The sequence below is a fragment of the Pseudopipra pipra genome, chromosome 1, assembly GCF_036250125.1.
Source record: "Pseudopipra pipra isolate bDixPip1 chromosome 1, bDixPip1.hap1, whole genome shotgun sequence".
Lineage (NCBI taxonomy): Eukaryota > Metazoa > Chordata > Aves > Passeriformes > Pipridae > Pseudopipra > Pseudopipra pipra.
This window is the reverse complement of record NC_087549.1, coordinates 53,701,785-53,727,191: the sequence shown is the minus strand read 5'-3', so window position 1 is coordinate 53,727,191 and position 25,407 is coordinate 53,701,785. Positions and strand designations below refer to the sequence as shown.

At 38.7% G+C, this 25,407-nt stretch overlaps 1 protein-coding gene across 2 annotated transcripts; it reads left to right on the top strand.

Annotated features, from left to right (window-relative positions):
• Positions 1-35: 35 nt before the first annotated feature.
• On the top strand, positions 36-24,319 carry AFG3L2 (AFG3 like matrix AAA peptidase subunit 2). Of its 2 annotated transcripts, none has more exons than XM_064657080.1 (17): positions 36-256; positions 5,277-5,376; positions 5,856-5,924; positions 6,583-6,698; positions 7,609-7,761; positions 9,963-10,037; positions 11,403-11,524; positions 12,688-12,961; positions 13,519-13,656; positions 15,804-15,957; positions 16,546-16,653; positions 16,804-16,929; positions 17,982-18,092; positions 18,709-18,824; positions 19,819-20,019; positions 21,638-21,832; positions 23,343-24,319. In XM_064657080.1, exons 1-17 carry the CDS (start codon positions 134-136, stop codon positions 23,583-23,585), a joined length of 2,424 nt encoding a protein of 807 aa, XP_064513150.1. In that variant the 5' UTR covers positions 36-133; the 3' UTR covers positions 23,586-24,319. The 2 variants fall into 2 exon arrangements, with proteins under 2 accessions (XP_064513150.1, XP_064513157.1); XM_064657087.1 differs by lacking the exon at positions 36-256 and adding an exon at positions 4,177-4,344.
• Positions 24,320-25,407: the final 1,088 nt, after the last annotated feature.

Genomic DNA, 25,407 nt, shown 5'->3' with positions numbered 1-25,407 from the left:
TATAATTCGCTCCGCCCCGAAGGGCGTGGTCTCCCAGGGGGCGGGGCTCGGGGTCGCCCTTCGGACGCGGCGGAAGTGCCCGGGCGGCGCGATGACGTCAGGGCCCGCGGCCCGGCGGTGACAAGGGGCGGCCATGGCGCACCGGTACCTGCTGCTGGCGGGGGGCGGCCGCCGCCGCGGGTTGCCCACGGGCCCGCTGCACCAGCTGCTCTGCGGGAGGGGCCTGCTGGGCAGGGGGCGGCCCTGCCTGGCGCAGGTGAGCAGCGAGCGCGGGTGGCGGGGGAGGGCCGCGGTTGCCGTGGCGGCGGCAGCGGGCGGCCCCGGCGCGGGGAGGGGCACCCCGCTGCCCGGGACTGGGGGCTCCTCACTGCGCCCCGCGGCCCTCCCTGGCTTGTCCTCATCCTGTTCGGCAGAGGCGGCCCCCGGCCTGCTCGCTACTGGCCCTTCGAGCGGCGGGGAGCCAGGGCCGGAAGGTGGGTGGGCGTGAGCGTGAGCGTGGTGCACCCCGAGCCGGTAGCGGCACCGGGTCCGTGCGGGACAACCTGCGGGCACCGCGGGCTCTTGGGTCCTCTTGCTGAAGGAATATGCAGCGGCACCCCAGAGCTCCTGCTGCTGCATCCCTCCGGTATTCATAGGATCATAAAGTGTTAGGAGTTGGAAGGGACCTTAAAGATCATCTCATTCCAACTTCCCGCTGCAGTGGGCAGGGATACCTCCCACTAGACCAGGTTGCTCAGAGCCCCATCCAGCATGGTCTTGAACATTGCCAGGGTTGGGGCATCCACAACCCTTCTCTGGGCAACCTGTTCCAGTATCTCACCACCGTTACAGTATAGAATTTGTTCCTAATATCTAACCTAAATGTCCCCTTTTTCAATTTGTACCCATTACTCCTTGTCCTGTCACTACAGTTCCTGATGAAGAGTCCCTCTCCAGCCTCCCTGTAGGCCCCCTTCAGATACTGGAAGGTTGCTGTGAGATCTCCACGCAACCTTCTCCAGGCTGAACAGCCCCAGTTTTCTCAGCCTGTCTTCTCAGAGGATGGTTCTCACTTCCCAAGTGCTAACTCAAAAGTTCCTCCGTTGCTTTCTCAGGGTGATGATTCGTGTGAGGTGGGTTTGTGGCTGTGTGAGAGACTGAAATGTTGAAGGTTGATGACTCTGAGCGGTTTGTTTGGGTTGGCACTGTTGGAAAAGAGGAGGCTAGTGGCTGCTTGATTGCACAGTGCTGTGGATCTCAACCTACTGTTCTGGGATTAACTGGTAAATTAACTGGTAAATCGTGATGGCTCGGTGTTCATTCTTACTAAAATGGCCTTTATGTTTGCTAGTACAAGATGTGCATTACCCTTGTTGACAGCCCTAACATACTGGAGGAACGACAGGCCTGTGCTGCTGCTTGGGAAAAGGGAGATGCTTAATTCCAGCATCTTCCAATGGCATCTTGGGAGGGTTGCTTTGTTTTGCCATAGAGTGGCAAACAATCAGGCGTTTGTAGGTGTGGAGGTTATCACCAGGATAGTGGTAATTGTGAGATGACTACACAGAAGGATGTTAATAACGTAGTCCCCAGTACGAATATGTGGTTCAGTTTTAATGTTGAATTTGTGGGTTTTTTTGGTCAGAGCTGAACATCATTACAGCAATAAATTAAACACTGTCAGCAGTGCTGCTAATCTCTCAGGAAGCTAATTCTTATTTCTTTCAATAAAATTTAATGAGTTTTTATTTGGAATTGAATTTAGGAAGGGGACTTTGTATTAATTCTAGCATCTGGCTGTGTGTGTAGGCAGCAAAACAAGGAACTTTATTTTCATAGAAGCTGTTACTTTTTTTAATTGATCTTTCTTTTAAAAAAAGTTAGCAGCTTGGAATCATAAGAAAGGCTGGAGAGGACCTTAAAGATCATCTAGTCCCAACCCCCCTGCCCTGGGCAGGGATGCCACTTACTAGACCAGATTGCTAGGAGCCCCGTCCAACATGGCCTTGAACAGTTACAGGGATGGGGCATCCACAGCTTCTCTGGGCAGCCTGTTCCAGTGCTTCACCACCCTCTGAGTAAAGAATTTCTTCCCAGCATCTAATCTAAATCTCTGCTCTTCTAGTTTAAAAACATTCCCCCTTTTCCTATCATTGTCTGCCCTTGTAAAAAGTAACTTGCATTAAGCTGAATTTCTTTACCAGCTTTTTGTTGTGTCTGTCCCCCTTCCCCCCAATATGCTTTTATGTAATATTTTGATAGGTGTTAGATAATTAAGACTTTTAGCTTAATTTTACTTTGACTTGGAATTTGTTTATGGATAAAACTGTAAGGTTGTAACTTTCTAGAATTAATGGATTCTTTGTCTTCTGCTTGCATAGCTAAGCAAGTAGATTTTCTGATCTTGTTTTGGGTAGCCTCAGTTTTTAAAAAATGGAATATGCTTACAGAGGTTTGTAGACTTGTAGTTTTGCTTATGATCTTGGGTTTATGTTACACTCTGGTGTAGTAACATTTTATGGGTTATTTTAACTGTAAAACTGACTTTTGTGTACTTTGCTTATTTAGAATTTATATTTAAAAAAAAGGTCTTGATTTGTAGCAAGGTATCACAAGGTTTGCCTGAAAGAAAATAAATAGGTTTTTTTTGCTTTATATGCTGTGACAGTTTTTATCTCTGACTGAGAGAAGCTGAGCAGAGTTTCCCAGTAGACAGTCTGAAACGGCATCCACTCAAAATGTGCTGTGTTTGCTTTCCCTTTGATGTTTAGGCGGTGGGTGTTCTTATATCAGCTAAGCCTGCTGTGGCATTCCCACTGCCAGACAACCCAGGGACAGGCCCCGTGTCAGGATCAATATGATCAGTTTTTGTGCTGATGTTTTACAGAGTTCTTGAGTATCTCCAGCGAGGGAGACTCCGGAACCTCTCTGGGCTCTGTTCCAGTGTTCAGTCACTCGCACAGTAAAGAAGTTCTTACTCATGTTCAAGTGGAACTTCCTGTGCATCAGTTCCTGCCCGTTGCCTCTCGTCCTATTGCTGGGCACCATCAAGAAGAGCCTGGCTGCATCCTCTTGGCACCCTCCCCTCAGATACTTACAACAGACATTAATGAGATCCCTTCTTAGACATCTCTTCTGGAGGCAGTCAGGTGACTTACTGAATATGCCATGAAATCAGGTGTTCCCTTTTCTCACAAAACAACTTTAAAGCACTCAGCTCTCTGCATATTAACTTGACAGGTGACTGCACATTTATTAATGGAATTTAGGATCTATAGAGACAATCTAGCAACAAGCCAGTCCTGTAATTCAGGTCTTCCTCAAAGCTCCATTTGCTTACCCTTCTCTCTCCTTCAGTGAAACTATAACTTAATGCTGTAGGAAACCCATGCTGGTTTAACCAAGCCAGGCAGTTGGGTTTGGTTTGGCTTACTTAAACTTTTCTTCTAAACATGAGCAGTTTCTTTATTTTAGTTGGAGTAAAGGTTTCTCTTTACAAATAAAAAGTACTCTGAGTTTGCAGAAGAATTAACTCCCTAATTTTTGGGTGTTGTAGGAGACTGACATAGAAGAAAAGCCAGTATAACTAGGATGTTTCTTGGAGTTTCATCGGTTGCTGCAACATTCACTGCCTGTCTGTATTTGAACTACAGATGGTCTGTGGCAAGCTGTTTTTATTTTATTGCACACATGGATGCATACCATTGTCCTAAAGCCTCTTCTGGGAAGCACAGATGCAATTGCCTGTGCTGGAGGTCATAATGTATTGAACCTAGTAGCTGTTCTCTACGTGAGCTGCTCTCCAGACTATCTACACTGCACCTGCTTTTCATGATCAGTAAAATTTCCTCTTGGGTTTTCATGATCAGATTTTATTCAGAGACATGCAGTGGCACAAAATTAATGGCTTGATCAAGCAGTCCAAGAATTCTTAGCTCAGTCTACAGCAAAAGCAAGCGATAAGAACGTTTTGGTATTCCTCTTGGTTCCAGCAGGTGGAACTACATGGCTGCTTGAAATAAGTCTCGTATTTCATCATTTAATCAGGAGTGGAGGGGAAGCTCCCATAAAGAACACTTGAGGAGAGTTACCATTCAGTTAATGGTACATCTGTATTCCTGGGGTACTTTTAGCATGCAATCCAGCATTCTGCAAGTTTCTTTAATATGCAAAAATAGATTTTGTTTACAACCATTGTACCTTGACTATAACATGGAGCTTTCCTTCACAGATGTAGTCCCAGAGGTGTTAGTCCTAGATGGATGTTTGCTATCTTGCAAGGATACTTTGAGTCACGTTTTCAGGACCTGTTTTTCAGTTGGTGGCATTTGTTTCTTGCATTTTAGTATTTCTCTGGCTCTTAAGGTAAATAGCCTCTGGTCAAAAAGAACAGCAGACTGAGTGCCTTTATGGGGTGGAAGGGAATGGAGGCAGAAAGTCTATGGGGAAATCTTGGCACGCATAATATTTTGTTTCTTAGAAGTGTTGGGAAAGCCTTATGAAGGGGACAAGTTGGTATTTTATTTAAAATATGTCCTTCTTGAAGAAATCAAGTATGATTTCTCTTTAATAAAATTGCAGTTTACTCTGTTTTTAAGTATTCAGTTATGATACCAAAAGTTTCTTAAGAACTAGTAAGTTTCTTTAAATTTCCCTGGTCATACTTAAATGATGAATAACAGTAAACAATTAGCCTTAGAACAAGGCTTGGGTTTGTTGTGTTTTTATAACTGGATGTTTACCTACTCAGGGCTTTAAGTCTTCTTTTTGAACTGAGATTCCTCCTCTGTGTTGGTTTCTTGTCTGCCACATCCCTTTGCTTTGGATTCAAGCAGATCTTTCATATTCAGAAGTTAGAAGTTCTTAACTATTTGAAAAAAGATGCAATTCTTTAACAAAACATGATTCAGTATTGTACAGTCACAGTTAGTGTTGCCCTTAAGTGTCATTCAGCTGGTATTATGAAATATTTCCCACGGAATCAATGTGTATTTAATGTTCATAGCTTGTAGTGTTTCCTGCTTGATTTTTCTCTTTTAATAAAGAAGGTTTTGTTTGTATGCAAGATGAAATTCTATTCTTAACAATGAGAATAAAAATTTATTTGGTGTAGAAATTACTCAATTAACTTCTTTTTCCATTGTCTTACACTGTGGCCCACAGCAGTTATGGTGAAGGCTCTTGTAAAGTTCCAGTTGTAAAGTACTCTCTGACTAGCTGCATTTAAGGACTACTAGAAAGCTTGAAGGTTTTTGCAGCACCTTCTTTGTTGCTTTATGTTTCTTTTCATCTTTCAGCTCTGTGAAAAAGTTACCCCTGGAGTTACTGCTGACAGAAGTACTATCTTGGCAAGTGTAATCGCTGCTTGCAGAAGGCTTTTCTCTCAACCTCCCAAAGGTGATTATAGCTTTGATAAGTGAAATGAAGCAGACTGCATTCCTTGCTGAGGACTGTACATGTGTGCTATTCAGGTTTATTGTCTGTGGGGAAGTAAGTTCTTCTAACCAGCCATTAATCTTAAGATAGAACATTGATTTATGGGATTTTTAGGAGCTATTAAAGAGTAAGGGGTTTGCTTAACTTCATGCTATGCAATGCAATTTTCTGTTGAAGTAAGCTTGTCTGTCTCTGGTTAAAAAGGTAGCTTTACTTCAGGTTATTAAATACATGTGATATTTTCTTGTCAACAGTAGTAAATTTATTTCTGGGCACCTGGTAGAGCTTTTCAACAAAAAGACAGGAACAAAGCTATTTTTGCAGTCTGTATGTTGCTAGCTTCTTTGCCGTTGTATACATTCAGGTTGTGACTACTGAAGTACAATGACAGAATTGTGAAATAAAAAACAATTATGAGCTCCTTAACTCTTTCTTAATAGGATTTGAAAAATATTTTCCTGATGGGAAGAAAGCTAATGGAACTAAAGGTGCACCTGCAGAAACAAAAGGTACAAAAAGCTGCTTGACTTCAGTTCTTTGTGGAGCATGTATTCATTAAATTAGATTTTGGAGTAACAACTGTGGGTTTTGAGTTTTTTCTTAAATTTTCAGGGAAGATGTTTCTGTACCAGATTAGTTTAAAAGTGCAAATTGATGTGTTTTTATTATACATGATACGAAAGCAAAATAAATATCTTCTGGAATAGTATTTATTTTCTCTCATGCTTCAGTTGGAATGATGCCCTTAAATTCTTGTTTTACTGTTTCCTATTAGTTGACATTAGCCATGCATTCAGAAATTCTCTCTGTGTGTAGCTCTCAGCTTTTCCTGAGCCAGCTAAAATACCCATTTTGTTGTATGGAATAGCCAGAATTGTCACACTGGGTGAGGATCCAGAACAGCTCTTCAGTTCTGGATGTCCAAGTGCCATCAGTTAATAGACCTCTCTTCTGGTTATAACTGTGTGAGATAGTCCATCAAGTGGCAGACAGACATCTATCTATTTGCTTTTCTATGGAAAATGCTGTTTCTCACATCACCTAATTATTGTAGCATTGCAGACATTTTTCAGAACAACTCCTTAATATTAAAACTAACAAAAAATAGTGTGAGATTGATATAAGATGAAAAGGTAATTTTTTAATGTTTCTTTATTTTTTTGTTAGAAGCAAAGCAGGCTAGTGCCCGACAGCCTAGTGGGAGTAGTAGTGGAGGAGGTGGCAGTGGTGGAAAAAAAGGTGGCAAGAAAGAAGACACTAACTGGTGGACCAGATTACAGAAGGTTTTGACTTTAAAATATCTTTATGTTACTGTCTTATCTCCATGAAATAACCTTGCATGTTTTCTGCTTTTTAAGGCCATATTTTGATTGCCTAAATCTTCCTTAAGCCTCCTGTGCCTGGTATTTCGTGGTACCTGGCTCTAGGTGGCTCCCTACTCAGTGCCTTTGATAAATAACTGTTTTCTGTATGATTCCAGAGGAATCTGCCTCTGGTTCAGAAACGTTAATGGAATTTTAAGCTATGTGAGTGTCGTTGCTAGTAGTCAGTATTCTTATAGAGGAGCCCCAGGCCTTAAAAGGCTTTGTGTTTTGTTTTACAGTGTCAATTTGTAAAACTGTCTGACCACACAATGCTATTTAAATGTAGTTTGCTCTTACTTGTTCAGACCTTAATGGAGTACTTATGAGTTTCTTTCTGAAATTTATTGCCATTAGCTGTAGCACAAAGATGATAGAATCTGACACTACAGGGATATAAAAATATTTTTCTGATTTTACTTGGGGCACATGATATTTTTCCTCCTTCTTGGATTTTTCCTGTAAGTTTTTTTCCTTTTTTTTTTTTTTTCAGTATTGCATGTAGTCCCGGAGAGCAAGAATAATTGTTTTAGAATGGAGGCTTAAAGGTCATGTCATGGATGGCAAATTTTTTTCTAAAACCAGTACTTCACAGATCAAAACTGTTCAATTACTGTTTGTAAAACACTTAAAGATTTTCTACTAGTGTAATTCCTCAGTTGTATCTGAAGTTACTGAAGTGTGTTCATACAACAAAGTAAACCTTTGTTTGACATTCTCTGTGGCAACCTGGAGGGCAGGGAGTAGAAGCCAGGAGATACTAGAACCTGTTTGTTACCTACTTACTGTATTACAGACTCTAAAACTCTTTTTTCCCCTCTCCATTTCCTAGGGTGACATTCCATGGGATGTCAGGGAGTTTCGGATGTATGTAGTGGGAAGTTCATTTTTTTGGACAATGGTTGTATACTACTTCTTCTTCAGGGTCCCTGGGAGAGAAATCACATGGAAAGACTTTGTCAACAACTACCTTTCAAAAGGAGTGGTGAGTAGTGAGGGAAATCAATACAAAAAATCAGTGTGCTGAAAATGCTCATTTCTGCCTCCCCACTTACGCTTGTGTTCATGTGTCTGTGGAGCGAGAACTGGCTCAAGAGTAACTTTTGAGGGAGAAAGGGATTAGCTTTTATTTTAATCAGTTCCCTGATCAGATGTTCTGGATGGATGTGTGAAGGTTGATGTAATTTCAAGGGAGGAGAGGGAGCAGCTCAGGACAAAATTTCTTTGTTGGGTAGCTCATGTGGATGCTGGTTTGAAGGTGCAGTGTAGCAGCACTCTCTCAGGGTATGGTTTTGTAGTACAGGTAAGCTGACCTAATGGCTTAAACAGGCATGGCAGCTGCCTTTAGAAGAAGCTTACTGCTTACCTTAAGCACTTCCATGAGCCTGTCCCTTGAACGAAAAGGTTTTCTGCTTGTTTCGTGCCTGAAATCAGTTCCTCAGGGAATCTGAGAAGCAGCATTGTGAACAGAAAGGCGAGGGTGGGGAATGGAAGAATCCCTTCAAGGACAATAAATCGGCATCCCTTCAAGGACAGTAAATTAGTCTAACTATGTTGTAAAATAGCCTCCTCTCTTTGTTTTCACCTCTCCTATTTCTTCTTACCTGGAGCCACTACTGGAGCAATCAATTTTATCATCGGTGTCCTATCTCTCTGTAGAACATGGCAGCTTTCCACACTTGGAGTAATAGGTTGGTGATGCCCTGAAGCTCAGGAGATCGTGTCTTACACAGGCTTTTTCCACTTCAGGAGCCACTAGTCCTTTGCTTTGTTCCCTCCCAGCTTGTACCTTCCCCTACAGGTTAGGAAAGCATTGGCTTGCTTCCTCCTTCCTCTAGGTTTCAAAGCTGGGATTTTCTGTTAACAGCATGCTTCCTACCCCTCCATTACTTTGGTAAACTGCTAAACAGGGTGTTTCTTACCTTTCTTGATCTTACTGATCTGTGCAGAACTGCTCTGTGTGCTTCTCCCCTTCTGCCTAGACTGTGTCTTACAGTCAGTCCTGTTTTTAATTGATGATTATGTGTACGTGTTGTGAAAAAAACCTTACTGATTGTATTTGTTGTGAAGCAGTAGGACACTTAGCTCGGTAAAAAGATTAGTTCAGCTGTTAGAGTGAACAAAGCCTGAAGCCCTGTTGCAGAAAAGCATTGTAAAAGTAGGCTGTTGCACAAAACCAAGTTTCTCGTGTCTTTGTAAGATGTAGTCTGGATGTTCAGATAAACTAAATGTGTAGCTATCAAATGCTCTTGGTTGCCATAGTGATGGGGAGAAGCCCACACTACTGGGGTTACAAGCTTTTCAAAACAAAGATGTTCAGGCAGTGTTGCATGAAGTCAGGTTAGTTCTATATACAGTGACTTCCTAGCTCATGTTTTGCTTTAGTTCTACTGGAAACGGCCACACATAGCAAGTTCAGGGAATAACCTTACTAATCTGTGTGCAATTCAGGCCCAAATTCTAGAACCATTGCTAATTATAAATGCTTTTAAGATGCTGAAGCCAGTTATTTTATGGAAAGAAAAAGTGGAAAAGTCTTCAGCTGTCTTCTGAAGAGACCCTGTCAAATTCAAGAAACTAACCATTTGAGGAGACTTCTGAAAAAGAACTTTATAGTATATACCTGCAAAGCCGGTTTAGTTTTTGGGTTTAGTTTATATGGTGTTACCTCAGCTAAATACTTCTTTATCTAACTGATGCTAATTGTGTTTAGTATGGTAGCACAGGAAGTCTTTTTTTATATTGGGGTAAACAATTGTAAGAGCAAAGTTAAGCTTTCCTTCATTCTGTTCAGTTTGGTCTGTTTTGGAAGCTGCTGTAAGAGTTTGGAGTCATATAATTTATTGCTTTTAGTGTATGACTACTGAAATAGTTAAGTATTGTTTAACTATTTCACTGTAACTGTGATTTTTGCTGAGGCATGCATTGGGTTTTTTCTTGAAAAAAGGCTGTGAGATCAGTCTTTCAATCTAAATTTTAATATGCCCGTATTCCTTTCTTCCTGATTACATACGTGATTCCTAATGGCAAACAGTAGATTGTGGAACCATCCTGATGTACAAGATTAATTTTATTCTCCTTACTGGAAAACAGAAAGATTCGCTTGTGGTATCTGTAGCTCTTAGCTGTGATGGAAGTGCAGTGACTGTGAGCTCTTCACACAAGTTTTGTTCTTTCCTCCTACAGGTGGACAGACTTGAAGTGGTGAACAAGCGCTTTGTGAGAGTTATCTTTGTTCCTGGGAAGTCTCCTCATGAATGGGTAAACGCTTTTAGTACATATACATGAGACACTAGAAACAGCAAAACAGTCTTTTTAGGTAAAGTTTGATATGAAAAGCTTGATCTGGAGCATTAATAGTATCTCAATCTAAAATATGTTTTCTGCCTTATTGTTACATTATCCTACATTGTGTGTTTTTCACTTTACCAGTTGTTTTGCCATAGATACCTTAAAACTATGGCAACTGGTTCCTTTCCAGCACCATGCTCTTAATACAGACATGTAAACAGGAAGAGTGAGAAACTCTGCTGAAGGTTCTGTAGTTTTAGCTGCTGTTTTCCATCTGCTCAAGAAAATCCCAGACTTAACTGTACATACTTTTAGATCTTTTCTACTCCAGACTGTTTTTAGCCAGTTATTTGAGAACACAAAGAGAAATGTTTAATTTTTGTCTCCAAAGTACTTATTTCAGGGAGTTGCTTTTCTAGTATCACTTTTCCTAGGGAGGGTTAAAGTAATGCAGGCAAAAATTCTCCAAAGAATAATACCCAGTGGCAGGGACCTATTAAAAGTAGATAAATAAATATCTGATAGACAATGTTGAAAATTTAGAAGAATCATCAGAGAAGTTTATCAGGTTGTGTAGGTGATGGAGGTTTCTTAGCTGACTTCCTGAAATAAGGTCTGCAAGTCTCTCCAGGATAAAGTGAAATCTGCAGTAGTTACTTAATCAGTGGGTTTCAGTGTGGCTTATTAGTATGCCTACTCTTTAGCCCACATACCACCAGTTGCCTTAGTTTCTCAATCACTTAATACTCGGAACTAATCTGTTTTTAATTTTTCAATATTAATGTAAGTAGGGGCAAATCAGGCAGGTCATAGGGCAGAAGGGGAGATTTCTTGAAAAACCGAACAACACTTTGAAAGTAACGTCTGGATTTTTTTTTTCTGGTGGATGATAAATTTCATGATTTTTTTTTGTGAAGACAGCTTACTTTAAAGCTAGTATAGACTCTGAAAGTAGAGAATTGCTTTTCTTAATCAGAAGGGCTGAGACCTTCAGGTGAAACAATAAGTTGTATGACTGCTGTGTTTCCAGGTTCAGTGCTCTGTATTATTCTGACTGTATAGCTCCCTTCTGTTTGTTCTGGAGAAAATGCCTGGATTTCTGTTTGTTTGAAGTGCCCCAAAACTATCAGGTGGTGTGATTTCTGTAGAAGTAATGATACACAGTGTATTCAGGTTGGTAGGCTTTAGATTTATTATGGGCCTCTTACATCAATTACACATTTGACCAGGCAGCTTAAACTTGGTCTGAATCTGGTCTGATAATTTCTTGCGTACATATTAGAAGCTGGAATAAGGTAGGGCACTTTGTGGTGATCTCTGCTTTTTTTCTCACAGTACGTCTGGTTTAATATCGGTAGTGTGGACACTTTTGAACGGAATCTTGAAACTGTGCAGCAAGATCTCGGAATAGAAGTGGAGAACAGATTGCCTGTAGTCTACTCCACAGAAAGCGATGGGTAAGAAGTTGCTTTAAGAGAGTCTCTGAGAAAAAGGTGGTTGTGTTTACAGTAGAGTAGGTTTGTAATACACGTGCCCTAGACTTCTTTAGGTGGTGGTATTATCAGAGTAACAATCAGCTTGGGTTTATTTTTGAGTGTTAATTGTAAGAGAAGCTGTTCAGTACTTTGTCTATGAAGAAATCCATATCCTCTTACTCTAAATATAGCTTCTTATTACATAAATGTTTGTTTACTGTTACTCCTTTCTTCACTTAAGCCCTTCCTCCCAGTGACATATACTAGAGCGAGTCAGCCAAGCACAGCAGTAGAGCTCCAGAGATTGCACTCATGTAGATTTTTTTTCCTCTTTATCTCAGAAATGTGGGTTATCAGTAAAGCTTAGAAATTCTATGCTCACTTATGATTGTGCTTCTTTTCCCCATTTTGTTTTTGCTGAGTGTTGATAGAACCTCTTGTGAGCTGTTTGTTGAAGCTGTTCCTTTCCACAGACAAAATCTGTACAGTGCTCAGATACTATGATAATGAGGACTGTGTTAGGATTTTTGGCTTGTACAGAGCTGTGCTAGAAAGCTGGAGGACACACTGTGAAAGATAATGGGCAGTGAATAATAAAAAACAGAACAAAAAAACCCCAGCAAACCAGAAGCCCCAAAAAACTCTGTAGCCTTGAAAAGGAAAATGGAGACATAGAAAGAAGAAAATGTAAAAAAAATTGAGAAAGACCTAAAGGAAGAAGAGCAAGTATGTATTTTAGAGAGAAATTTCTGCTTCAAGTTGCAGCATATGCTGATTATATGCAACCTAATACAGCTTATTTTGAGAATATAACCAATTGCATAACTAGTCCTGTGAATTTACCTTTGCAAAAATGAGATACTTCTGTTTATTAGGTAATGCAATTTTTCTCTGTAAAACTCATCAATGTCACTTGATGTGCTCGGTTTAAAAACAAGCAACAGTCACTATAACAATTTCTTCTCAATTTTATTTTGGTTGTTTCCCAGTGTGAACAACCCTGCAGAAATAAAAGTATTAGGAGTTAATCGAGTATTAGTCCTGAATGTGTTTGTTTACGGTGGAACTAACATCTTTTATGTGTTATATGCAGTAATGGATTTTTGTGATATATGTGTTTTTCTTTGGTTTTTTTTCCTTCACAGGTCATTTCTCCTGAGTTTGCTGCCTACAATCCTGATTATTGGTTCTTTGCTGTACACATTAAGAAGAGGTCCTGCAGGCTTAGGTCGGGGAGGACGTGGAATGGGTGGACTTTTCAGTGTTGGTGAAACCACAGCCAAAGTTCTTAAGGATGAAATAGACGTTAAATTCAAAGATGTAGCTGGCTGTGAGGAGGCCAAATTAGAGATAATGGAGTTTGTTAACTTTCTGAAAAATCCTAAACAATACGAGGATCTGGGAGCAAAAATTCCAAAGGTAAGGGATTATTGACTTAGCAGATAAAGACTTTATTCTTTTGGTAGTCCTTGGTATTCTAAATTGTACTAGGATGCAATGCTTTCCAGCTTCTTTCTTGTCACAATTGGAAAAAAAATAAATAGGCATTAAGTGCCAGCAGTGTCACTGTGCTGCCAGAAGACTTGTCTTGTGGAATACTTTATCTGTTCACATGAGTCAGAAATGATACGTCACATACATGTGTAGCATCATTCTTGTATATATTGTTATAGAATTGCCTTTTGGCATGGTAGTCCACCTGATGACATACCTTTTTTTTTTTTTCTTGTTTAGTATGTCAATCAAAGAAAACACTGTTCCTGTAAATCTAAGCTAGCAATATTGCATCTGTTTCTTTTCTTTTACTTGTTTAAATGAGGTATTAATCTTCAATTTGTTTCCTTGCATAATTTTGACTGTGGTGGAAGAAAAGCCATTGGACTCGACATTGTTATATGTAGATCTTAAAGTTTAAGATATTTCATAGGCTTAAGATTGTTTTCTTCGTGAGGAAAATATACCCATTTCTCTTGCAGGGGGCAATTCTGACAGGTCCTCCAGGTACTGGGAAAACACTTCTAGCTAAAGCTACAGCTGGAGAGGCTAATGTACCATTTATCACAGTCAATGGCTCAGAGTTCTTGGAGATGTTTGTTGGTGTGGGTCCAGCTCGAGTAAGTCTTTGGCCTTGCTCTTTTCTTTTGGTATTGGTTGTTGAAAGGATGTTTTCAAGTTTGGGAGACAAACTATTTGATTACAGTTGAAGTTCTTTCTTCTATGCAGATTGCTTACAAGTGATGCCAGATTCTTGTCTAAACACAACAATCATAGAAGTACCTTTCATAAAAGAAACTAATGCAGTTCAGTATCTGGTTGCAGGCCATTAAGGATTTACCACTTCTCAGAAGCTTAAGAACACAGAACAGAACTCTGCAAGCTCTGCTCTGAAGTAAATTTACTAGCTGGGCCAGAAATACGTAGCTCATTTAACTACTGCTATGGGAATGCTTCCTCCTGCTCTAAATCATTCCTGTTTCTTTGAAGGACTTTATTTTCTTTGTAGTTTCAAACTCTTAGCTATAAAGAGTTGTCTAGAACACGCAAATAAACTTCTGGTTGAAATAGGAGTCCGAGGGTCATGGAATTAATGATGGGTTTCTGGAGATCCAGTGATTTAAATAACAAAATATATCTGTCTAATACTTTTTGTGCACTTTTGCCTTAACTCTCTTAAAGTAGCTCATTAAAAACATGTTAAGTGGTATAAACAAGTTACAGATGATATTTTACTGTAATAAAAATTTGGGAAAGTATTAGGTATCCTAAAATAATAGTGATACTCAGACCACATTGACATTAGTTGTCAATACGTACCTGACGTGTCCCAAAGCAAAGTGACTTAAACTTTTGTACTGGTCTGTGCAAATGATTATCAGCTTTACTCCCCAGTGAAATCATTTGGCACGACTTTGGCTGTGAATTGAGGTTTCAACACAGTTGATGATTTCTGATACCTGTAGAAAACAACATGAGAGAGTATTTTAGTTTCAGTTCCTATTAATTCATCATTTTTAAATTGGGATGTGCTAGAGTTAAAACTGCTTACACAGCCCTGGTTCCTTTGGTGCTTTTTTAGTGTATATACATTATGGAAACTTCTAGTTCTTTTCCTTCTGAAAAACAGTTGTATGTTTCTGGATTTCCATCTCTTTCCAATGAAAAGATAGCTCACTTTGAGCATCTAACACTTTTTCCTGGTTTATCATGTTCCTTCGTTGTACTTTTTTCAAAATTTGATTGACTTGGTGTAGTAGAGTGTACTGTCTAAAATTTCCATCTCTTTAAATATGCTGTATGTTGTTTCTCATCAGAGAAGCCTTCTCTAATTGCCTCACTAATGTATAAAGTAGTAAAGCTCTGAGGTGCATATAATTCTCAATCAGTTCCAAATTCTTCCATAATTTTTCAGTTCCTGTTTGCTCCAGTTTGATTCCTCAGTTGTAGACCTGTTGACTCACTGAACTGGTTTTAATGAAGTCCTTCTGATATATTTGCAAGCAGAGCAGCATTGCATGTTGCATCTAGAAGTCACATTATGCTGAAACTACCACAGTAGAATTTTATGGGTAATATCTTACTTAGAATCTGAAAGTCTAAAAAAAAATTTCAGCTATTTATTCATGTCTCACCCATTTTTTCCAGATTTCTAGAAATAAATTTAACTCCCAAATAAACATTTGGAGGTTAATTAAGTTATTTTTTTTTTTTTTTAGCCCATGTAAGGGAGAGGCAGGAGGGCTAAAAGTCAGTATTTGTAAAAGCACGTTGTTAAAGTACAGTGGTAGTGGCTTGTAAGTAAGCCTTCAGCTAGAGCTACATGTAGGAGCTGCATCACCCTGTTCCAACTACAGAAAAAAAGACTTTATTTCCTCAGTATAAGCAATGACTGCATGGTAGCATTCCTGTCCTGTCTGCAATACTGTGTGTTAAAGAGCTTTAAATCTCTGAAGTTTGGAGGCTTTTATCACTGAAGATGTATTTCAGTTATGCAGGAAAAGTAATTTCTTAAGACTTCGAAGTTGTTTGATGTTCTCAGTTTATGGATTGAGAAAGGATTTGGCAGCCAGTGGGCCTTCATATTGGTGATTCTTGCTGAGCAGCAGCTACAGTGTAACTTATTGCCTTGGTTGCTGGCTGGAGTCTTGGGAATGGTACTGGATTGTAAGGATCCTGTTACTGATGTGCCTCTTCTCCTCCTACCAACCCCCCAGCTCTAAACAGTTACAAACCAATCTGATGCATACTCTGTTCTTCTGTTAAGGTTAGAGACTTATTTGCTCTGGCTCGTAAAAATGCCCCGTGCATTCTCTTCATTGATGAAATAGATGCAGTAGGAAGAAAGAGAGGAAGGGGCAACTTTGGGGGACAAAGTGAACAAGAGAACACACTCAATCAGCTTTTAGTAGAAATGGATGGTAAGTATTTAATGTATAATATTACATTATAATAACAAGTATATGGGAAAGAACTAATGTGCTTGTTCAGACCTGTTAACCAAGATTTGGATTCTGGCCTAAATCCAAATTGTTTCTGTTTCCTTGCTTCCTAAAATGAAGAACGGTGACTCATTTTGCTGCAGCCTGGTGTTTTACTAAAATTCATTCAGAAAAAAAAAAAATTCTCATTGTACATCTCCTAACTCTTTGTCATAGTTGAATAGACCAAAAAATTCTTCTCATGAGATCAGTCTGTCTGTAAAAAAATACAGCTAGCCATGCTGGTTCTGCAATTTCCTGAGCAGTTAATCTATTATTGTATTTTGAAGATAAAGCAGGATTTGATATAGTACTTCACAAAGCAGAGCCCAAGGCCATTTTCTTGCTTGTTATGAAAAGCTGGACAATGCTGTAATAAATAGATATATTTTCAGCTCTAAGATCATTTGTTCAAACTTCTTACATGACCCTGTAAAGTGGGCAGTCTTTTTATTACTGTCTTATTTTTCTTTACTCATGGAAATTATATTTATACAGATTTTTCTCTTTATTACATTTCTTCAACAGGATTTAATACAACCACAAATGTAGTAATTTTGGCAGGTACTAACAGGCCAGATATTTTAGACCCTGCTCTAATGAGACCAGGACGCTTTGACAGGCAGATTTACATTGGTAAGTTTTAGCTGCATGGCTGTGTCCTTCTGTGTTTGTGGAATACCACTGAAGTCACTCCAGCTTTTTATATAAGTAACTTACTTGCACACATTCAATTTGAATATATATATACATGAAAAGTAAAATCATATGTCTTTTATCTTAAAGGACCCCCAGATATAAAAGGAAGAGCATCCATTTTCAAAGTTCACCTTAGACCTCTGAAGTTAGACAGTATCTTAAATAAAGATAACCTAGCAAGAAAGCTCGCATCACTTACACCTGGATTTTCTGGTAAGTAACTCCTAATGCTGCTGTTATTCTCAATTTACCAGTTAGACTGTAGATATTTTATTTCCCTACTACTTCTGGTTTTCTTTCACCTGATCTTCTGGATGGCATTCTGTTTCATCGTGTTTACTGGTACAGTGTGAAATTCTTTTTGCCTGTTTGAGCAAGTAGGAGATTTCTGAGGGTCTTAAGTTTTGTCTGCTTCAATCAGGGTAATTTAGCAAGTGGCAATTTCTTGCAAGTAAAAGCAGTAAAAGCAATCGAGAGGTTTCTGCTGTCACTCATGTGTGTTCTTCCTTTATTTGTCCTTTGATTTGTTTGTTGCCTTCTTGAAAAGTGTAGAGAAGACTTGTTTTTGTGGAATTAGTGTGCATATTCTGTAAGGGAATTTCTGTTTCTGGATGTAAAAACTGCTCCCTGGAAACATACTGTAACCTTGCTTTGAATTAGTAATGGATGTGAGAAGTCTTATTACTGGCTTGTAATGTAGTTAATTTAAAATTTGAGTTGACCAGTAGTTGAATTTTTCACTGTTTTCCTGGTCTATATAAAACTGGCTTTCTGAGATCTAATTGTCAGTGTTTCTGGCAGTGATAATGTCGAAACTAAGTTATCTCAATAATGTTACTGTAAATAGTGTTAACAAGTGGTTGGCTTGAAACCAGTAATGTGAAGGAATATCCTCTAGAGATAACCCAATAGCTGAGCTATACTGAATTCACATGTAGGAAATTTATGCACATAAATATATGCTAGTTTAAGTATAGTCTTTTGCAGACAGAAAATGAAGGTAGAATATATCAAACAAGTACTCCACTGGTAATGAGCTCTATTTTCTGGCTGTCTACCTATGAGAAAAATCCTAAACCGTACAACCGTAGTATGTGTATTTAAATATCTCTTGAATAATTAAGCTGTTTCAGAGCACATTGTGTTTATTTTTCAAGCTCTGTGAGAATTTATGGCAAAGTAGTTATAGGTAAGGTTATCTTTATGCTAAACTCAGACAAAAATTGTTGAAAATTATCAGTAATTCATGCCTTCTCTGCTTTTAGGTGCTGATATTGCTAATGTTTGTAATGAAGCTGCTTTAATTGCTGCAAGGCATCTCTCAGATGCTATAAACCAAAAGCATTTTGAGCAAGCAATTGAAAGAGTTATTGGAGGTAAGTGAATCGCATTGTTTCTCAAAAATTATAACAGGACAAGAAACTTCCTTTTTATATATATATATATATATATATATATATATATATATATACACAGAAAGCCATGCTTTGAGTCTTTCCGCTGGTCTTCCAGATTGCTTTTTTTCCCTTACTAAAAACACCTGAGATTTAGAAAAGAAGTATCCTGTCTATATTGTTGACTTCTATAGTAGAGGAAGGGGTACAAAGAGAAATTTCATTAGGACACTTTTCTAATTTCTTCAACATGGCCAGAGGAAAACCTGTTTGAATTTAGGGATGCTTTTGACTGCTGCTAGTCTGAAATAGTCTAGAAAACTACTTGATTTTTAAAGTGCAAATGTTTTATTTAGATGTTTGAATACTCTTAAGAACTTACTTTCAAACTAGAAAGTCTAATCAAGGACAAGGTTACACTGAAACCTGGAAGATGTAAATTTCTAAACCTTGCAAGGTTGGGGTGGGTTTTTTAAATTTTTTTCAGTAGGTCATATACATGGCCTCTAAGCATTGCTCACCATCTTTCTAAATGAGGTAAAGGATTTCAGAGGAGAAAGGTGTGTCTGAAACTATTAATTGAATTTATTTTGTAAAGGTTTGGAAAAGAAAACTCAAGTACTCCAACCAGAGGAGAAAAAGACAGTAGCATATCACGAGGCAGGGCATGCAGTTGCAGGGTGGTTTTTGGAACATGCTGACCCACTCTTAAAGGTAAGGAAAGTAATTTAAACCAGTAATTTAACAGTAGCACGGACAACATCTTTTTCTTTTGTAGGTTTTTTTTTACCCCCTAATGATGAGAGGGTATTAAAATATATAATCTCACAAAATTATTGTGTGTCAGTTTTAGGGTACTTTTTTGGTTCATTTCTTGTAACTTTCTTCACTGTTTTCTGACTTGGCAGTTACACAATATGTAGTATAAATGTCCTTGGAAAGTGAGAGACCTGATCCTCCCATGAGGAGGATCTGCCTGCCTTATAGCTGCTTTTTCTCTAAGGCTTTCACTATATATCAGCAGTTTAAGTTAGTCTTACCAGGTTACATATATAACCTGAAATATAACTATAAAAATTATCTTCAGGAATATAAGTATAAAAATTATCATTTGAAGGCTGAATTTTAGTTTTATTTTGCCTTTTTTTTGAATGCACAGCTTGACAGATTGAATATAAAGGAAAAATCACCCCAATCTCCCAAACTTGCTTTAACATTCATAGTTTTGCATAGCTGGGTTTTTAATTTCATCTCAAGTTTAAAATTAATCTTGTACAATTTACTGCTGGAAGGAAAAGCATTATTCAATGTGGAAACTCCTTCAACTGTTCAGAATGCTAGAGATGGAGAAATGCTGTTGTATTCTGTCTGATACAGAATATATAATGCCCAACATGTAACTCTCAAGGAATTGTGTATTTTAATTAGAGTATTTTTAAAATCCCATACAGTTTTTACAAAAGATATGACAGTGGTTTTACCTTTCTTTTCCAGATATTCTAGTAGTTGTTATCCCAGTTTAGAGCTAGCCAGGGCTTTTAAGGATAAAACACAATGGGGGCAAAACTGTAAATGGAAATAATATCTGAATTAAACCTCAAGGGTGAGTATGGTGTAGGCTGTGGTATAAAAAATTAAGCCAAACTGAAGAATGCTTTTTGTTTTCTAACACTGTTTAGTTCTAGCAGTCTGTTAATTTTGATTGTAGGTATCTATTATCCCACGTGGTAAAGGACTGGGTTACGCTCAGTATTTACCCAAAGAACAGTATCTTTATACCAAAGAGCAGCTACTTGACAGAATGTGCATGACTCTGGGAGGACGTGTATCTGAGCAAATCTTCTTTGGAAGAATAACAACTGGTGCCCAAGATGACTTGAAGAAGGTGACCCAGAGTGCATATGCTCAGGTATGGGCTTAAGTGAGACTTTTTTTTTTTTTGCTATATTGTTTTCTTTATCTACTACCTACCAGTAATATTTGATATGATGTAATTTGATCAAAAAGCGTAGTTTCAGAAAATATTAGATAAATAAACATTATGCTGATGACTCAAGTATTTTATTTGTCTTACCACAGCAGTCCGTGCATTAGGCTTTGATTACTGTCCTACATCTGCCCACAGGTACATATAGGTTGCAGTTGGATTCAACTGGATTCAAATACAGGTGGAAATTTTATACTTTCAAAATGGAATTTAGTGCTCAGATTTTATCATCTCATCCTACATTTACAGTTGCACAGTTTGAAGACCCAATTTGGGTTCACACTTAAAATCCAGAAAACCTTGTATTAAACCACTGTTTGCTGTCAGTTAAGGCTGTGGAAATTAAGACATCAGTTTGTGTTTGTATCATACTAACTAATGGAGATGCGTAATTTGAAATCTTATCAATGCAGTGACTCACCTAAGTGTAGCTGTGCGCTACACACAGGTGCATTATTACATTTCCTGCATCAGCACAAAAGATGTTATCTTATAAGACACTCACAAGGTGAGCAATTGACATTTTGGAGTACGCTTCTCTTCCCCTGCACACTTATCCCCAACCTCCAAATCCCACCTTCTTCCTGGTCTCTGGTGTGCTGCTTGTTACCCCAGTTCTGGAAGTAAATGTGCAGTGATGTCCTGTTAATTTTATGGGATCTTCAGTGACTCTTGTTCAGTTTTAAATTAAAAAAAGTTTAAGTGTAGACTTTTGTTCATGTTAACAAAAAAAAAACGTATCAAACTTCTCTTAAGGAAGCAGGTTAAGATGCTTGGTTTTAATGCTGAGATCTCTTTGAATTCTGAATGTTCTTTGTTGTACCTATATTAATCTTGCTAGACTGAGAAGTGCTGCTTTAGTAACCATCAAATTGATAGTAGCCATGGAGTGAATAAATAAATAGCAGTTTGAACTTGCTTCTGCCTTTGCTGGAGCAAAATGCAATTTAAAACATCCCTATTTGGCAACTGAACAAGTCAATATTCAGTAATGAGTCAAGCAAGATAAGAGTTGTTTTCCCCTTTGTAGAGGAGTGTCTTGGGATGAAATATAGCATATGAGTTTTGTACATGATAAGACAAAAGCTTAAAGACCCTCTACTTTAGTACTTAAGTCAACTGATCTTTATGAGTGAGTGGAATATGCTAAACTTCAGAAGTATTTTCAATGGGAATAACGCTTATATTTCTGGTAAAAGAAAAAGAGTTTTACTGATTAATGAAGGCTGAAGTGTTTCTTGTGTAATATCTTACTATTTAAACAGCAAAGCACTACGTATGTCACTAGTAACCACCTTGAAATGGTGATATTTGTCTCTTTCAATTTAATCAATAAAAAGAAATAAGTGAAAGTCAAGTAAGGTACATTAACTTAGGTGGACTTGAGTTTTCAGGGAAGGGTTGGTTTTAGAGGAAAAGATTGGGTCACAGCAGAATGACTTCATCCTTTCGGTTTTATTCACCATATTTTACATCAACATACCCTAAAATCTTACTGTCTCCCCTTTGTTTGTTTGTTTGTTTTTCTTTTTTTCTTCAGATTGTTCAGTTTGGTATGAATGAAAAAGTAGGGCAGATTTCCTTTGACCTCCCTCGTCAAGGAGACATGGTATTAGAGAAACCTTACAGCGAGGCAACTGCCAGATTGATAGATGAAGAGGTGCGGTCACTAATTAACATTGCTTATGAAAGAACATTAAATCTTCTTACTGAGAAGAAAGCAGAAGTGGAGAAGGTGAGCATTACAGTATTTTTAGCCACTGGGTTCCAGCTAGTAAGCCAAACCCTGAATTGAACCGAATCAGATTTAAAATAGTGACTATGAAAGTACATGAGGAAATTTGCTCAAAAACCAATTGATGTAATCGTGAGAGTTTGTCACAAGACGCAGGTAAATAGAAACCTCCTTTTGTGTTGGAACTTGCCTGAGCTTCTCATGAACATGATTTATGTGGTCAATATTCATTTGGAAAGTTGGAGGAAAGAGTCTGTCTGCTAAAGAAGGGTTTAGTAGATGTGCTAGACAAATATGAAACTTAAAAACCCAAAGACAAAATTCCAGATTTCCAATTCATTAGGCTAAAAGAAGCTCTGTAAGAAGGGAAATTCTTATAACTTCCTCTCTCTGAATTCCTTTTGAACGTTAATAAAAAGTACCTTACTGTCTTTTTTCTTTCCTGTCCTTTGGCTGCTTGTTATCTCCCTCACTGCAGCTGAGACTATTCTTGTGTGTATTCTCTTCCTCCATGCCAGAAAGCCTGATAAAGCAAAAGGATAATTTTCCAGGCTAGGCATCTGGTAGAGTTATTGACAAGGCAAGTTTGTATGGGTTCCGTAAATGATGTTGTAGTAGGTCACCATCCCAAAAAATATCACTGAACGTGGTTTGTGCTGAACAATGCACTTGCTGATCCAAGAAGATTGCAAACTCCCCTGGTAGAGTATTGTGCACATTGGTATTTTATGGTGCTGTTTAGCTTGTACATAACAGCAGCCTGATTGAACTGTCGTGGTTGATCAGAAGGGAAGGCTTGTTTTCATCTATATCTTAATGTCTTGCATCAAGAGCCTTTTGGCAGCAGCAACAATTGTTCTGAAGCAACAATAGCAGCAACTGTAGCTCATAGGGAGGGCACTTTTCATATTTGTCAAAGTAAGATTTTAAAAAAATTGTACTTTTGCTACCTAAATGCTCATGGGGAAAAAAAAAAGTCTCGTATTTGGTGAACTCTGAACAACCTGTTTTTTCTATCAAAATTAATCAGTGCCAAATTTGGTCCCAGACTGCCTTAAATTCTTCCAAAGAGGACAGTCAGCTTAGGTATTTGAGGTCACTTGGTCTGTTCAGCTTGGAGAAGAGGAGACAGAGGAGAGACCTCATTGCAGTCTACAACTTTCTGAGGGGAAGAGAAAGGGCAGGCACTGATCTCTTCTCTGTGGTGACCAGTGACAGGACCTGAGGGAATGGCCTGAAGTTGTGTCAGGGGAGGTTTAGGCTGGATATTCAAAAGCAGTTCTTCACCCAGAGGGTGGTTGGACACTGGAACAGGCTCTCCAGGGAAGTGGTCACAGCAGGAAGCCTGACAGAGTTCAAGAAGTGTTTGGATGGTACTCTCAGGCACATAGTGTGACTCTTGGGGATGGTCCTGTGCAGTGCTAAGGGTTGGACTGCATGATCCTTTTGGGCCCCTTCCAACTCAGCAGTGCTGTGATTCTATGTCTGACATAAGTTGTTGTTATCTCAGGTTGCCCTGCGACTACTGGAGAAGGAAGTGCTTGATAAAAGCGACATGCTAGACTTGCTTGGTCCAAGACCGTTTGCAGAAAAGTCTACTTACGAAGAATTTGTTGAAGGTACAGGAAGTTTGGATGAGGATACTTCACTACCAGAAGGCCTTAAAGACTGGAATAAAGAGCGTGAGAAAGAAAAAGAGGAGACAACAGATGAACAGGTTGCTAGGCAGATCAGAGGAGGGATGCCATTTTAACTGTGTGCTGAAGTTGACTTGCACCCTGGAAGAGAAGCAAACTCACCGAGTTTGTACTTCAAAACAAAGAAATATTTATTCAATCAAACTGTATTATGAATGAGTGGAAGAGTGATCTCTTGTGATAAAGATGTTCTGCTTCGATGTATGTATGCAAGATCATCAGTTCACTGGTAAAAGATGATCATCCTTCATTTGCCAGCTGAAGAAGCATACACTGGATTTGAGCTGCAATGGAATGCCAGAACTGAGCCTCTCAAACTTTGAAACAGTTTGGATTCATGCACAAACTTTGTGGCACTGGTCTCTCTTTTCTTTAAAACGTCTGTAAGCTTACAAAAATCAAAGGGTTTTTTGATTATTTATCTAAACTATACCTGTATGTGACCCGTTTCAAAAAAATATAACAGAATCATACAAAATGCATTGTTGAATGTGAAAGTCTGGTCTTACAAAATACTAGCTTTGCAAAACTATCTGACTCTTTCCCCCTCACCTCATTTTGATTTTAGAGAGTTTGTCTACAGACAACTGCCATGTAAGTTGACACTGAAACTGGACAGTTGCTTAAATACCTTAAAATGTACTCATGGTTCAGTGTCTTAAATTAAACTCAGTTTGGCTCCTGCAGTTTTACTAGTCAGTTTTTTACAGAGTTCTGTAAAATATTGAACATATGAATGTGTTGTGTAAATACAGTTTGAGTCAATAAAAACAGTACTTTTCTGAACAAAGCTTGCCTTTTTTTTTTATATATATATTTTCTTGGTATAGAATTCAGACCCGTACAAAACTTTCTCTCTTAAATTAGGGTAACAAGGTTGTGCTCACAAATGCCAAAAACAGCAGCCAAACCCAGAGGTTGTGAGAGTTTCATATTGGTTTGCTTAAACTAAAGCTATGGGGCTTTTTCCTCTGCTTAGTTGAATGCAGTTGTCTTAATAATCTGCTTCTGGTTGTCTGCTGCATGCTAAGGATTCATTAGTTGGAGATTTCAGGTCTTCAAAAATTAAGCACCCATCTCCCCATCCCAGGAGAAGATAGGGAAGTGTGGTTGGGGGTTAAGTGGGGAAGGAAAATGAACCAAGCTTCTCTGCTGGACTAGAACTCCTTTAAGGCTTACAAGTCAGAGGGCAGCTTAAGGAGATAACTAGTGATTGATTTCATCTGTATATTGCAACATAATGGAAAGCAGTAGGAGGACAAAGGAAAATGTCTGCAAGATCAGAGCCTTTGCTCAAGTTATTTGAAGTAAGTTGTTTATGGAAATGATTATTTTGGATTTTCTTTTCCTTCACGATGAAGCTTTTTCCATCTCTGTTGCCTAGCTTTACAGAGAAGAGGAGCAAGGGAAACAGCAAATATAGCAATCTAGGGCATATTTACTGGGCATTTTTAGTTGTTAAACACGTCTGTTTATCCCCACTGAGTTTGTTGTAGAATGAAGGAGAAACAGGAAAGCAGTCTGAAAAAACGAAACTTCATTTCCTTAATTACTGGAGTCAAAGTTTAGAATGATTTATTGCAATAGTTGTTTTATAAAACTTAAATCTTGCAAACGTGGTAAAGCAGTGACTGATTTCTGCGTGTGTGCTCTAGGTTGTATCTTACATGTATTCTGTATTAGTGCCTTGCATGTTCTATTCTCCCTCCCTCAATTTAGCTCAACACTTCTTGTTTGGTATAGGCAGTTTGTACCCAGTGCTGAGGACTAGCTGTCCTTATACAGTAAAGGCCAGAATTCTGCATTTCTTCATTCCTTGCTAAATAAAACCAACAGTAAACACAACAACCAACCAACCAAACCCCAAAAATCCTTAAC